The 15,077-nt window shown below is 48.9% G+C and overlaps 7 protein-coding genes across 7 annotated transcripts; 4 read left to right on the top strand and 3 right to left on the bottom strand.

Moving 5' to 3' along the window:
• Positions 1–134: 134 nt before the first annotated feature.
• Positions 135–2,196, top strand: N7479_004838 (Zn(II)2Cys6 transcription factor domain-containing protein; the record flags this gene model as incomplete). Its single annotated transcript, XM_057252535.1, has 9 exons — positions 135–163; positions 221–249; positions 301–453; positions 510–832; positions 891–1,152; positions 1,209–1,652; positions 1,735–1,841; positions 1,907–2,006; positions 2,066–2,196. 9 exons carry the CDS (start codon positions 135–137, stop codon positions 2,194–2,196), a joined length of 1,578 nt encoding a protein of 525 aa, XP_057111860.1.
• A 1,146-nt stretch (positions 2,197–3,342) lies between these two features.
• On the top strand, positions 3,343–5,502 carry N7479_004839 (LIM domain-containing protein; the record flags this gene model as incomplete). The annotated part of the gene is made up of 3 exons (XM_057252536.1): positions 3,343–3,376; positions 3,426–3,536; positions 3,596–5,502. 3 exons carry the CDS (start codon positions 3,343–3,345, stop codon positions 5,500–5,502), a joined length of 2,052 nt encoding a protein of 683 aa, XP_057111861.1.
• A 481-nt stretch (positions 5,503–5,983) lies between these two features.
• N7479_004840 (glycerophosphodiester phosphodiesterase) lies at positions 5,984–7,169 on the bottom strand (the record flags this gene model as incomplete). The annotated part of the gene is made up of 4 exons (XM_057252537.1): positions 5,984–6,571; positions 6,636–6,836; positions 6,863–7,056; positions 7,118–7,169. 4 exons carry the CDS (start codon positions 7,167–7,169, stop codon positions 5,984–5,986), a joined length of 1,035 nt encoding a protein of 344 aa, XP_057111862.1.
• Positions 7,170–7,760: 591 nt separating this feature from the next.
• N7479_004841 (zinc-dependent alcohol dehydrogenase family protein) lies at positions 7,761–8,754 on the top strand (the record flags this gene model as incomplete). The annotated part of the gene is made up of 2 exons (XM_057252538.1): positions 7,761–8,229; positions 8,285–8,754. The coding sequence occupies 2 exons, from the start codon at positions 7,761–7,763 to the stop codon at positions 8,752–8,754; spliced, it is 939 nt and encodes a 312-aa protein (XP_057111863.1).
• Positions 8,755–8,826: 72 nt separating this feature from the next.
• On the bottom strand, positions 8,827–9,390 carry N7479_004842 (cupin domain-containing protein; the record flags this gene model as incomplete). The annotated part of the gene is made up of 1 exon (XM_057252539.1): positions 8,827–9,390. One exon carries the CDS (start codon positions 9,388–9,390, stop codon positions 8,827–8,829), a length of 564 nt encoding a protein of 187 aa, XP_057111864.1.
• Positions 9,391–10,247: 857 nt separating this feature from the next.
• On the bottom strand, positions 10,248–11,878 carry N7479_004843 (putative MFS transporter; the record flags this gene model as incomplete). The annotated part of the gene is made up of 3 exons (XM_057252540.1): positions 10,248–11,506; positions 11,561–11,623; positions 11,671–11,878. 3 exons carry the CDS (start codon positions 11,876–11,878, stop codon positions 10,248–10,250), a joined length of 1,530 nt encoding a protein of 509 aa, XP_057111865.1.
• Positions 11,879–13,544: 1,666 nt separating this feature from the next.
• On the top strand, positions 13,545–15,025 carry N7479_004844 (SGNH/GDSL hydrolase family protein; the record flags this gene model as incomplete). The annotated part of the gene is made up of 4 exons (XM_057252541.1): positions 13,545–13,730; positions 13,788–14,224; positions 14,292–14,402; positions 14,449–15,025. The coding sequence occupies 4 exons, from the start codon at positions 13,545–13,547 to the stop codon at positions 15,023–15,025; spliced, it is 1,311 nt and encodes a 436-aa protein (XP_057111866.1).
• Between the last annotated feature and the right edge of the window lie 52 nt (positions 15,026–15,077).

A 15,077-nucleotide genomic window follows, 5' to 3' on the forward strand; every position in this document is an offset into this window, starting at 1 on the left:
GCGAGTTGATGCCAAGGTTAACAATAACCATATCATTGCCACCATAAAATAATATTGTGGCACCGGATTAAAACTCCCCGCAGCGGGGAATGGAGAACTTCCCCGACAGAAGTTTTGAAGAAAACATATCCGTCATGCCCGGTGCGAAAAAACCCCAATGCTGGTAAGGAACGGTCTAGATGATCCTAGTTTATGGGACTTAGCATCTGACTATATTCAGTGATCCATGCCGTGTACTTCACCATAAATGTAACACCACATATTCGCCTTCAGACCCAGCTCTCTGCTGACTGTCGATAGGTGACGGAGTCTTGCCACAATGCGGCCGATGTGTTCGCACAGGCCGGGAATGCACTCGAGATAAAAAAGAAACCAAATTCCGACAGGCAAAGAGCCGGAAGTCGCGCACTAACTTTCCTAGCAACCAAGTGTGGGTTCAGCCACCACCTAGAGGTTAGATTCCGCACCCAATTTCCTTCCGATTTAGTCTGACATCAGACCGTATCTAGTTGATTTTGTACTTGAAAGTGGAAGTGGTCAATTGGATAACTCGACCGAAAGGCCAACAAATGTTGAGTCGCCTGCTGGGAGTTTGCATAGTCATGCCGAGTCCATTCCTTTACCAGAAGGACCGTCTCCCGGGTCTTCATATACCGTGCCTTTGCAGCAATATGGTTTCTCAAACCACCAAGTACATACGAGCAGTAGTGCTGTTTCGCCAATAGTCCCGGTAGTGGACACACCTGAACGATTATATCAGCGGCGATGGCCCTTGAGAGATCCAGAGGAGGCGCGTTTGTTGCAGCATTTTGTGGATAAAGTTGCACCATTCGTAAGTGATGGTCTTTTGTTTCACATGACAAACGGTAGTCTGACTGTACGATATCAAGTTCGATTGCACGGATCGCCAGCAGCATTTTGCCATTCATATCCCTTATCGAGCGCGCCGTTGCGAGACATTATTTAATGCAATATTAGCCATGTCAGCCCGTCATCTAAATCGCACAACGGCCTTTGACCCTTTTGTGTCAGACCATTACTACCAAGCATGTCTGGAGAAGTTGATCCCCGCGCTCAATGATCACGGTGTTACGATGGATGATGATTTGCTGGCTGCTACTGTCATTCTGCGCTTGCTAGAAGAATTTGATGGTGAGCAGTGGGTACACTCCGATAGGTGTCAATAATTTTGCTAACGATGATCGTAGTCCCACTCGCGGGCTCTGATATTCGAGGCCACTCCTTCGGGACAAAGGCTTTCATACGGGGTCCATCGATAATGACCACAACCCCCAGTCTACGGCAGGCTGTCTACTGGAGTGGCCTACGCCAGGAGATTTACAATGCCCTTAGCCTTCAGCAAGCGCCAGACATTGAACTGAGGTCCTTGAATTTAAATTCCCACTTTGGCTCGTTAGGCCCTGATGCAGGTGATTGTGCATGGGCAAATCAAGCAATCACTCATTGTGCTGATGTTTTGGTGTTTTGTTTCGGGGAGGGCCCTCGCTCAACAACTGTGCATGCAGAGCTCAAGGCACATAATCAGCAATGGAGTGAGACTCGCCCGGATTCATTCGAACCTTATTTTGTGGGTGAAGATGTGGAGGTGGGAATTAAATTGCCCGACATTCGCTACGGGTGTTCCTGGCATGGTATGTATTGGGCGATCTTTCAGGAAATGGCGCACCCTGAAAGCTATTTAGGATACGAAAGGCTAATCGCTTGAACCTATAGCAATCGGCAATCAATATATCGACCTTGCCCAAATTTTGCTTTCTGTGCATGACCCTAATCTCCCTACGGTTGGACCTCTGCGCAGGCGTCTGATTCAGGAGGCTGATGTAAGTGTCCGAGTAACTTTCCAATCAACTTTAGGTACTCAAGCAGAGGCTGACTGATAGTTTAGGATCATATCCGCCGGGGGGTCTGGACAGTATGTGGCGCTTCATTATCAAATGCCTCTGTGCCGCCAGCCATGGTTGTCGGGTGCATGGCCATCCATCTCTGTAAGTTGAAACTGTTAATATCTTCTAGCAAGTTTCAATTAGGCTGACCAGGATCACAGGCGGCGATCGCTTCACGGACCCACACGAACAGGACCTTTTGATTCAAGTTCTTATTCAAACAGATACACTCCACGGCTGGCCAACGCATGCACTCCAACGACAGCTTCGGGAGACATGGGGCATGCGTTGACATTGGTACTATATACCCCGTACTTTGTACAATGTATATGGGTAAGCAAGAAAGAGGAGAGAAACTTTCACATCTTTCCAACTTGGGACGCGTCCCCGCTGGAGGCACAGACGCAAGAGATGATCGTCCCTCTCCCGCGCAATCAGAAGCCCCATACTCCATACTCCGTACTGAGTAGTACCATCTCGTCTAATTCTCTTTTCATCGCACACGTGTGAGTTTTCAAACGGCAAGAATCACAACACCCGGGCTTGGCGCGTTAATTCTTGCCAACTACCCAAACGGTAAAAACGTACTAGTATGTACTTCTGCTTTCGGTCAAGTGTCAGGGTCATGCATGATTTATGGCGTTGAGTGGAAAATAGTGACCAGTAATATGAGAGGTTCGGAGGGAGAAAATGGCCCCGCGGATCGCCAGGACGAAAAAGTACAAAGTTGTTTGTTTTTTGTTTGCCTCATCGAAGAATATCCCGCCAACTTCGGAATATCGCCACATGTCTCTCATCATATGCCATGTCAGGGGGAAGTTTGACTTTACAAAGTGTCAGAATCCAGATCGAAACCTCTTTGAGTTTATCTCCACTGATCGAACGACTGCACTCAAATATCACTTGGGCAATGTGATTGGTGCTGGTGGAGGGATCAGATACCTGGTATGGACCAGTCGCATTGCAAGCTCTCTTTTTGTGCATATCCATATTCCCTGTGCGCACAATGTTTTGACTCCACTGGTGTTAGGGGAGAGAACAGGCTAGATAGGTGAATCTTGGTGTTATGGAGACAATTATTAGTAAATGAAGAACCAACTTCCTAAAATCCATTATTGACTGTATCACATCTAAAATTTATACTCGATAAATAATATAATATCATCCAATGTAACCCCTGAACAAGTTACGCACCCCCTTTCCACACTGGAGACGCTAACACACTAGCGTATTTTCTCGCTCTAACACAAAGCCCCCATACAATTCTCTGAGGGTCCCTCGATTTCACTTCTTTAAACCTCTAGAATTAGTTTTCCCCATATCTCGAAGGGATATGGCCTGAATTCGATGTTAACGATCTTTGATGGCTTCAATGAACATGGGCTTCTTGCCCACCATAAAATGCTCTAATTGTGGGTGCAGTGTTGAGATCTCCTCTATGGGAGATCACACTTGCATTCGAAATGATTTTGGTAGGCTTTGAATAATCTCAACGGGAGATTTACCTGCTGATTTGATTAGCTCCAGTTGCTATCCCATCACCGCCTCCATCGGCAGGATTCGATTCAGATCGATTCATAGAGGCAAAGGGTGGCCGGGGTCCTCCCCCGGCCATAGACCCCTCTGCTGCAAGTATGTCTCAAATCGCCATGTGGGGAGCTCAAGGGATATGCGACTAACCTTGCATCTAGACCGAGCATTCTTGCAGCCGAATATGCCGACACCAGCTAACAGTGTCCATTTGTCACCTCTTCCTACTAGTCCAGCACCGCATGCACTGCGCCCGTCTCATCCGACCGGTGATTCCGAGGACAACTTGGATACGGTCTTTTCATTCCCCATGCCTGGAAATAGGTCGCCGACTGAAATCAGGACACCAAGTCCAATGACAAATCGGAATCCGATTCAATCACGTCCACCAGCCTTGTCTCCGGGACTAGGAGTCAGTTTAAGGCCAGAGAATATACAGCTTCCACCTAGCCCAATGCCACCAAAGTCCCCAGAGCCAAATCATCGCAGGGAGGACTCGACGGTGAGCCACAGCAGCTACCGGTCGTCTTTCGCCAGCAGCCGCTACGGTGATTCCACAACGAGGTCATCAGCAAACAGCCTCTCGCGTGGTTTCCAGTCATTTATGGACGATATACCGCCAGTGCCGGTGGCACCTCTCCGCGCCTCTAAGAATGCTTCTTTCCCTCGTGACTCTGACGCCTCGGCGATTTCATCCCGGATTAGCAAGGAAGAAGCCAATGGATTCGACTTTGGTATTCCTACAGCCCAAAGCCCGATTGCCGGACTACATGATCTCCCGGAGGAATCCCCTCTATTCCAGGATCGTACTGAATATATCGCTTTCCGTCCTGGACAACACCAGCTCCACCCCGCGACAGCGGCAACGGAGCCAGGTAGCGATGCGCCAAGGAAAGGCTCCAACGCAAGTACAGCAAGTGCATTTTCTGTCACTAGCTTCGCCCGGGCTCTCGGTCTGGACGATGAAATGAATCACTCTGAAAGCTCGGGCTCTGATTCATCCCGTTCCGATACCCGCAGTGGTAGTTCTATGTCCAGCCTTCCCTCCGATGCTAGCTTCAACCGATACAAACCAGTCGAACCGCTCAATCTATCACCCTTGGCCGAAGAAATGCCTGGCCGGACCCGACAGACGATTTTAGAAATACCCAGTCGTGTACCGAGCGCCATAGGAGGTGTCCCTCCTATCCCGGCTGCTTTCTTCAGTCCGGATTCACCTACCGACCCTTCAATTAACAAAGGTGGTGTATCGTTGATTGCAGAGAGGAAAGAAATCCCCCCGAGTCCGACTCCAACACAACCAAAACAATCCATCCCCCGAAAGTCACCACCACAACGCTCATTCACAGCACCCATACCACTCCCCAAAACACCAACAACACCAACCCGGTCCTCTACTGGACGTTCAAAGGGGCAGTGCAAAGGCTGCAATGAGACGATCACAGGAAAATCGATATCATCCTCAGACGGCCGTCTCACAGGCCGATATCACCGAGGCTGTTTCGTTTGCTTCGAGTGCCACTCTCCCTTCCAAACAGCCGATTTTTACGTCCTCAATAACAAACCCTACTGCGGACAACATTATCACGAGCGCAACGGGTCCCTTTGCTCCGGTTGTCACATCGGCATCGAGGGCCACTACCTAGAGACAGTCGATCGGAATCCTGCACGACCAGATCGCCGTCGATTCCACCCACAGTGTCTACAGTGTCGTACATGTCACGTCCTTCTCAAAGGTGACTACTTCGAGTGGAATGGCCAAGTCTTCTGCGAAAGAGATGCTCGCCGAGCCGCAGCCTCTCAACATCCACCACTGCCTTCCGGTCCTCCTGGTCCTCCTGGTCCCCCTGGGCCCCCTGGTCGTCGTCGGCCTACATTGGCTTCATCTCCACTGGCCCAGTCTGGTCACTTCCCGCCGGGCTCGTACCCTCCGCCTGGCGGAAGACCAGGTCCTGGATATGGACCTCCACCTGGGTCTGGGCCTGGACTCCACCCCGGTGCTCGATTCCCTCCTGGAGGTGGAGGTAGGTTCCCTGAACGACGGACTACTAGGCTCATGATGGCTTGAGTAAACCACCCTACTCATTCTTCTTTCCTGCGACCATTGGAAAGCGCTGAGTTGCACATTCCTCTTTTCCGCTCTATCGCGGATGGCGTTCCCCACTTTCTTCATTCCTTTATATATCGCGATATACCCTGTGCTATCTCACCCATTTGGCTTTCGCTGGCAATGGCGTCATCTGTTTTTCCCCTTGCATCGGGGCTATACTTCATCTGTATCCAAAACGCCCCATTGGCATGTTTTGTGATTTTTGGGCCATCATTCGGGGTGTATTTTGTTGACTTCCTCATGTCGAAATGTTTCCAATGTACTCTCTTTCGGCTCGGAGTTTGGTTGGCGGGTTTTAATTTGTACAGGATTTACAAGTTACAATTTTTTTAATGGACATGATATCTTCAAGTTTCACCAATAACCCAAGATCATGCCTCGTTATATCACTATCCATTAATATGCCATCGCACCATTACCGACACGCGACGCTATGCAACTATTTGGACTTGCGTTCCTCAAATGTCTCAACCGGGGCAAGGTACACCCGCTTCAAGATCCACCCAAAGCAAATGACATAAAGCGCCACAACGATGATCTCCACGCGTTGTGTTAACGTGATCCGGTCTAGACCGGGATTCGGCACGCCCAATATACCAGCATGTTCCTTCTCCCACCCCTCACACACCTGCCGGAATCGGCCGGGCTCGTCAGAGATCACGCCATCGATCTCATGCCGGATACACCAACGCATGAGGTTCGGCGCATTCACCGTCCAAACATAGACTGGACGTCCGGCTGCGCGCGCCTCGTCTAAAAACCCTCGTCCGAGCGGACCCATTAGGATCATCTGGTTAATGTTGAAGGATATAAGCGGTACTTGGAGGAATTGTCGTGCATAGCTCACGTCCACACAGACTAGCGTCACTGGGTACTGTGGCAGGTGCTGTGCACGCGCGGGTAAATATCGTGCGGACCAGCAGCCGAGAACAATTCGCTGGTGCCAGTCGGGCCCATTCGCGGGTTTAGGTACTGACTCAATAGTTTTGGCTATTAATTCCATTATGGCGAAAGGTTCGTTGGTGAGCTGGGAAATGCGGTTGAATATTAGCATTCTGAGAGAGTGGGTGCGAATGGGGAGAATGGCCTACCTTTATATCTAGCAAGATCCAGGAATTCTCCCGACCCGGTTGACTTAGGTATTCCAACACATCGATCAACCGGGGCATCGGTTCATGGGGGGCTTGTAGAGTTCGTAGGGTTTTTAAATACTCCCAATCGCAGTCGGCGACCTTCTTCTTAATGCCATAACAGCGCATGAGGCTTGCGTCCTTGAAAAGATGAGCATGGTTCTAGATCGTGGAGTGTGTGTGCCTACATGTGATAATACCACAATCCCATCGCTGGAGATGTGAAGGTCGAGCTCGAGTGCGTGAGCTCCTGCCCGGAGTGCTCCATCTATTGATCGTATAGTGTTCTCGGGATATTGACCTTTGAATCCGCGATGGGCGATAGCACGAGGTAAACGCGGGGAGGCGCGGTTAATCGGCCCCGGTGAGTGGAGGAAATGAGCTTGGCATGCGTTAGTTTGACAATACTCACAGGGATAACACCAGTATAGAAAGTAGCGCACCTGGAAGTTCATGCGAATACTCTTCTGGATCTAGAGATGATGCGTCGCCCATTTTGAAAGCAATTGTGAGAGTTGATGAAGTGAAGAATGGAGAATGGAGATGGGGTGATCAAACAAGGTCATCGGAGTTTGGCGGAGATAGACCCGCTGTCACGTTCTACTGTGCACTGTTCATATTCGCTGACCGGACTTGCGGTTCTCTCGTGTGGGATCAGACCGGATGGCTGAATAAGCACTTGGAGATACTCGCATGGCCATTGTCTGCCAGAGAGAACGCAGGGAGCCCTGGAGAGGAGGTTGACAAGGTCGAACATCTCGATGACTCAGCACCTCCAGACCTCAAGTGCCTAAGTGCAGGCCTCGGCAATGGATCCATACTCCAAATTTCTCAAACACGGTTAATAATCAGCTTCGGCTCTTAGCCTGAACCTGTACTTCAATCAGAGTAGCGCGGCGAAAAAAATGGCCGTTAAACAATGGATCTCCCCTTTGAAGGGCATTGACTGCCTTAGCCAGACCGAAGTTCCAATGCCCACACCAGGCCCGAGCGAAGTATTGGTAGAGGTCCGTGCCGTCTCTCTGAACTACCGTGACGTGGAAGGTAAGAAGTGGCGCACCAAGCACAGATAGATATATAGGGTCCATGCTGACGGAGGTTTTCAAAGTGACCAATGGCGAGTATAAACATCACAAAACCGCCGAACACGATGCCACCATCGTACCCTGTTCGGACATGTGCGGGGTGGTGACGCAAGTCGGACCTAGCGTGACCAAATGGGCTGTCGGCGACAGGGTGCTTTCAACTTTCCTGCCCGATCATCAAACCGGCCAGGTCACCGAGAAGGAGCTTAGCAAGAGTTTGGGACTGCCTCAGGATGGTGTTCTTGCAACTCACCGCGTGTTCCCCGACTACGGTCTGGTGAAAGCGCCCAGCTTCATGTCCGATGAGGAGGCAGCTACACTTCCCATCGCTTCAGTTACAGCGTGGATGTCTATCAATGGCATGCGACTGATGGGACAGAGCGGCGGGAAGGACGAATACGTCTTGCTCCAGGGAACTGGTGGCGTAGCGATCGCTGGATTGCAGATTGCCAAGGCCGCTGGCGCGAGGGGTGGGCAATCGATTTAATACCGTTTATAGGATACAAACGCTAATCTTTCAAACAGTTATTATCACCTCCTCGTCCGATATGAAATTGGACCAAGCTAAACAGTTGGGTGCTGATTTTACGATCAACTACCGCACCAACCCCAACTGGGAAGCCGAAGTGATGAAGATTACTCAGAACCATGGCGCTGATATCATCTTGGAAGTTGGCGGTGCCAAAACACTGCGGAAGAGCTTTGATTGCATCGCTTTCGGAGGATTGATTAACTGCATTGGGTATGTCTCAGGCAAAGTGGATGCCGATGAGGACCGCCTGAATGTCAACCTGCTGGCTCTCCGTCGAACTGTCACTCTTAGAGGAATTATTAACGGTCCCAAGGATCGGTTTGAAGAGATGATCCGTTTCTACGAGACAAAGCAGGTCCACCCAGTAGTTAACCGGGTCTTTTCGTTCGCCGAATCTAAAGAAGCATTTAAGTTTCTGGAAAGCGGCAGCCACTTTGGCAAGGTAGTTATCAAGGTTCAATAGAGGGCTGGAGCCCGAAATACTATCAAATTTCATTCAAGTTATCCCAGAGAAGCTGAGAACAATCACTTCTACTCAAGCGTTGCTACTGGGGATTTCTCCAGCCGCGAGTCCCAGTTCTTCTCCCAATTCCTTCCCTGCCACCGACAATGGCTTACAATCCTGCAGCACAAACATGAGACGGGCCCATTCTGTCTTGCTGGTGTTGCGCCACCCATGCATCGTAGCCCGCTGCACCACAACATCTCCCCGGTTCATGATAACCGGATCGCTATCTTCCACGATCATTTCAACCTGTCCTTCAATCACCACGCCGTAGTCGAGACTCTGCGTCCGGTGAACTACAACAACGTTGTCCGGGGCGAAGTCCACAATGCGGCACACGGTTCCACCAGTGTTAACAAGGCCGAGCCCTTTCGATTCCATCAAAGCTTCGTGGCCCTTGAGGTCCGCGTCATTGTTGAGATCCGGAGGGAATTGGGTCGTGTAAATAACGTTGAATGCCATCTTGGTTGCTTCGAGTGACACCCATCTATCCGTGTTCGAGGAATGGATCACCGCTCTACCAGCCTCATTGTGGCCGGTGATGTGCCGAGCGAAGGGGGGCAGATCTGATACTTGGCTGGTATTGGAAGACATTGCTTATAGGACGTGAAGTTGAGTCGGAGGTGTGAAGCTATTGAAGTCAGATCAATGTACGGAGTGCAACGTGAGTCCTCGGATGGTTTTATGTCTATACTCTCGGTCCACGTGGTGCGGGGCAGGTGCAGGTCAGTTCGTATACCGGTGAAGTGAACTCGAATTCCAATGTCACGTACTCTTTGTTCGATGCGAGCGATTTTGAAATCAACTAAAATACGTCAGAGCTGATCGGAAGATTGTCGATTCGATTGCTACTTTGAGCGAAGACTGCAGATCCGATCGCTCCTGATTGTGAGATTGGTCACGCAAAGGAGAACCCAAAGAAACGAATTTTGGGAAGATGTTTAGTTACATCGATGCCAGATATCATCTTGAGTTAGCTACAGAGTTCTTTCTATACCGAGGTCAACGCGTACTTTCGAGCGCTGCCCAGATGACCAGCTTACTTAGCATGCCAAGCCCACCTAGGCTGGGATCAAAAGGAGTTTTGGCTTGGCTGAATACTCGAAGGAGTACGGAGTACGGAGTACCATGGGTTTCTACATATTCGGCTACTCTATGGTGAGTACTTAACTAATTCCAGCGATATCCGAAGTTATGCATCCATTCTAGCCCTGATTATTCACCACACGCCCCGAATTGGGCATGACCCTTCAACAGCATGGACCCTGAAAATCTCAAAAAGGAAAAACTATCATTGAACCGGCTCGGTTACCCCGGAAATCCCCACGTCTTCTCTTTGCGGGGAAAAGGACACGGGGCGGGCCTCGAAGTGGCGTAAGCGAGATCAGGAAAAGACCTATAGACAGATGGATATCCATTTCGCTCAACTAAATAAAAATTCAAGGGTTCTTTTACAAAAACCATCGGAACTCAGCAGATGCCGGGCCGTCTCTCATTCGCTCCGTTGGAATATCCCGTGCGCGGATCGTGACTCCATCACGACGGTCGCGCCGTTTGTTATCCATAAACATGTATAGTGCCAATGCAGCCGCTAAACAAGCGCCCGTAGCACCGAATGCAGCAACGCTGATCAGTGCGGGCATATACTTGGGTGCATCTTGCTTCCGGAACAAGTTGCTGCTGACCAAGCCCATCAAGTTAGCCAATGGGACGCCGATACTCGTCAATAGTACACGGCGACCCTCGTGGGCGATGTTGTTATTATACCAGGTGCTAAGCAGTACGGACGGGGCGGAGGTTCCCCAAGTCATCATGAAAGTTGCGAAATAGGCGACTTGGATCTCGTTCTGGACATCGTCAATGGATAAATAGATCATGAACCCAGCGAAAGTGAACAGGAAACCCAGTACAATGAATGGAGATCGGAGTTTGGCCCAATCGGAGGAGAAGGCAAGCACCAACAGCATTACTGCTCCTGTCACATTTGGTGCAACCGTGTACAAGTTGGTTTTGACGGTGGTATAACCCAACCGCGCGACGATCTGCGGCATGAAGAGTGCAACACCCTGCAAAGGCACACCGAGACAGATTTCAATGCACAAGAAGGCGTACGTAGTGGGGTGCTTGAAGATTCCAAGGGCGTCGCGGAAGCTAAACTCCTCGTTGACTACTGCACTGGAGTCAACTTGAATTCGGTGGAAAGCTAGCGCTTTCTCGTCATCAGACAAGAACTTCGCCTCAGCGGCACTCCGTGGGAGATATATGAATGCAAATACAGCGAAGAGAATAGTGACGCCGCCCTCGATAATAAACAGGTAGCGCCAATTGGGGATATTAGATCCCTTGATCTGGAACACTCCAAAGGCAATGAGTCCCGAGAAAGCGTTTGCAATGTTCGACGCAGCATAGAAAATAGCCAGGCGACGAGCCAGCTCGCCACGGCGGTAGAATGTGGTCAAGTAGTAGATGACCAGTGGGAAGAATGCAGCTTCGGACATGCCTAGGAACCAGCGCAATGCGAACATGCCACTAAAATTGTAGGCGGCCGAAGACAGCATCGTGAAGCAACCAAATGAGAACATCAGGATTGGAAGTACGCGCGCTGGACTGAACTTCTTTCCAAGCATTGAGAAAGGCGGTGCAAAGACTACGAAGGGAACGAAGAATATCGATAATAGGAGATTGTACTCGTTCGGCTTGAAATTCAAGTCTATGTTGTAGTTAGTCTTTAGTTCTTGGCGCTTGGATCAAGGATCTCACGTACCCTTGCTCATCCCATCTGTTTCTGCATTTCCAAGATTTCCCTTATCCAGGGCATTGAATAAATCTGTCACTAGTCAGTTCTGTATGACCGACATGATTGGATAGACTTACACATAACCGCCAGGATAGGGAGCAGGCGATAGTCAAACTTCCGACAGAGACGCCGTTCAGCCTTGTGGTCCACAACTCGGGTCACCTCCTCCATCACACCTGGGGCAGAGCCATAGCCTTTCAGCATGTCGGGCTCTTCAATAGCGCCCACGGTGTCCGTTTTCTTCGCCGTGCCATCAGGCGACGGTTTGCGCGCTAGATTCGACATGTTGTATCCAGAGTATTTTAGACAAAGAAATATAGAAAGGCCAAGTCAGTCCACCAGCGCTGTCAAAGTTATAAAGCTCCAAATATGAGCTTCCCCTTATCAAAAGAGAGGTGGCATCCCTTGCTCTATTAGATAAGAAGAATGTTGCATTACCCCCCACGCTTCTCCGCATGAAGCTTTGGCTGAACAGGCAAGGATCGCCTGAGACGGTCGCATTCGGACTTTATGGGCTGTATATAACCTTATCTGCGGGGAAAAAGAAGAAATATTTGATTTCGATTCAATATCGCCCATTAGTATATGCGCATATTACAGATAAAGCATTGCAGATAGCATTCCACTTTCTCCCCCTTGAATATCCCATGCAGATCATGTCTCAGCGGTTTATTCTCATTACACAATTCCTTCTAGATATTTCTGTGCATAAGTAGGAGATCTAGAAGGTATCAAAATAGGGGCGCATCCCGTTCCAGTGTGCAAAGTAGGGTTGCATCCGTCGCATGACCTCACCGCATTAAGCCACGTCTTAGAATATGACAGTAAATTTGACTAGGAATTGCCCAGAAAGCTTTCTTTTATCTGATCGGGAATTGAACTTCATTCAAAGGTTTATATCTTTCCTAGAAGAGATATTAGCATCATAGGAAGACAATCTGTAACTTGTGCACCAGAGTGACTTGCTAGGTAGTATTTGAGGTCAGCAAAGGCATCACGGTTCCATATTACAATGCTACCGATGTAGAACATACTTAGCCTTGGGAATATTGAGGCATATGTATCCTTTTCCGATCATATATATATCCCTCAACCCTCAATTCAGAGCTCGGGCAAATGTCAATCGACTATGAACCATACTTGGTGCGATCAATAAGCCTGTGTGTACAAAGCGGTAGTATGAATCGGATGAGTTTCATACAAACACGAAGAATAACAGTCTCTTCATGCAGGCCCCGGGCTGCAGGTAGATGTCAACGTGGCCCTAGCGGAGATAGAATTGATCTGAGCCAATACAGCATATATCATAGGAACAACTTTGTTTTCTACATCTACCATAGTCGGCCACTTATATGCCCTTCTTATATATTTTATATATTTTTGGTTAGACCTTCGAGTAATTATTTTTTGTAGTCTATTTGCTATCCAGTATTAGTAGTCTTCTTAGAGAAGCTTTCTGAAAGCTATTTTTCGAAGACTTTGGAAATATTTTCTCAGATATTCTTCTTAAGTATCTTCCTGCTTACTTTTTCTTCTCGCTATTTTAGCCAGAAGGGTAATCATTACATAGCTATAGAAGTGTCACCAGGAATGGGAATAATAGCACCGAGTAGACATGCCGGTATATCACCCTACGCCAATCTAAAGCAGTATAAAACCAACCGTACAGACGACCTTTCTATGTGTGACCAAAAATTGTTCTTCAGGATATTGCTATTTACCCAATTATCCAGGATTCCGCCAAAAACGGTACATAGTTGCATTTAACCACTCCCCCGCAATTTGTCTTTGCGGAGAGAATATGCAGCGACGGAATAGAAGAGCAAAATTTAGATATTTACCCACATTATCCGGGTAAGATCGTCAGATAACTGGCTATAAATGTAGATCGAGGATCGCTTTGAAATGTGGGGAAAAGGGGAATCTTGCACCAGTTGGTCGACTACCTACCATGACTATGCTTATGTTTCAACTCAGATCTATATTTCTCATAGCTCTGTGCGCCCACTTAGTATCTTCCTATCCTTTACTAGCTCGAGGAAAATATGGCGACCAGACAGGACACTCGCACTGGGTGAATATATGGACTACTATGCCTCAGTTGGTCGAGCCCGCCAATCTACCCCCTGTTCCGTTTGTACGTTGGGGATCATTGTCACAGTGACCAATGCTTCATTACTAACCGACACTTCAGAATGGGTCCAACGCTGTCTTCAGTAATACTACAATTCGCCAAACCATCCAAGTTTCATTAGCTGCACAAGAGATCCGTATTCGACTCTCTAATGCATTTGGTCCAAACGATCTCAAAATCACCAATGCGACTATCAGCCTGCCAGCGAGACAGCAAGTAGGAGTTAGCGCACTGCAGACAGGGACATTGAAAACTATCTCGTTCAATGGAAGCCCAGATGTGGAGATCCCGAACGGTGGGTTGGTCGTGTCTGACCCAATCAAGTTCCCCGTCAAGGCCCAATCGGCCCTCATGATCAACATATATCTTGCAGAGGGACAGCAAGGCTTCTCTGTCACTGGTCACCCTGGAAGTAGAACAACATCATACCTGGCTTTGGGGGATCAGACTGGTGCACAGAACCTCACAGACTCATCTGTTCAAAGTACTGATCATTGGTGAGCATTTCTCCCGCAAACCTTCTGGATGACTCAAATACGAATATATATCTCATCTCTATCTCAGGTACTTTATCAGTGGAGTAGAGGCTCGGCTACTTTCTGAGTCTAGCGCCTTCGCGATCATTGGCGACAGCATCACCGATGGGCGAGGAAGCACCACAAATGGCAATGATCGGTAAGTGGAACATCCTACTTTGCATGTTTATAGCTTACGAATGTAGCTGGCCGGACCTGTTACTGGCAAGGATGCAAAAGCATAAACCCACGTCAAATATCGCAATTCTCAACCAGGCCGCTGGCGGAAATCGCATCCTACAAGATGGCTTAGGTCCAAACGTGATCAGCCGTCTTGATCGGGACATCCTAGCCCAATCTGGAGTACAATATGCGATGATTTTCGAAGGCGTCAACGATATTGGCGTCGCTGATAGTGATTCAGCTACGCAGGCGGAGATTGAGAAGAAACTTGTTGCGGCATATAGGCAGATCGCGACACGAGTGCATGCCCTAGGCATCCCGATATTTGGCGCCACTATCACACCATTCGGCTCGTCGCCAACTTCCGATTACGTGCAGCCTTACTCGAGTACCGAGCGGGAGAGGACTCGTCAACGAATCAATACATTTATCAGGCAAAGTGGCGTGTTTGATGCGGTACTGGACTTTGACCGTGTGTTGAGAGATCCACATGCGCCATCTCAGTTGCTGGAAAAATATGATTCAGGAGATCATCTTCACCCTACTGTAGCGGGATATCAAGCATTGGCTGATTACTTCCCTCTCACGGTATTCGAGTGAACTTCACACGGTTATTCTCAAAGGCCGAGGCAGAAAAATGGTTCCCAGAGTT

The sequence above is a fragment of the Penicillium vulpinum genome, assembly GCF_028829585.1.
Source record: "Penicillium vulpinum strain IBT 29486 chromosome Unknown utg000002l_segment0_segment0, whole genome shotgun sequence".
Lineage (NCBI taxonomy): Eukaryota > Fungi > Ascomycota > Eurotiomycetes > Eurotiales > Aspergillaceae > Penicillium > Penicillium vulpinum.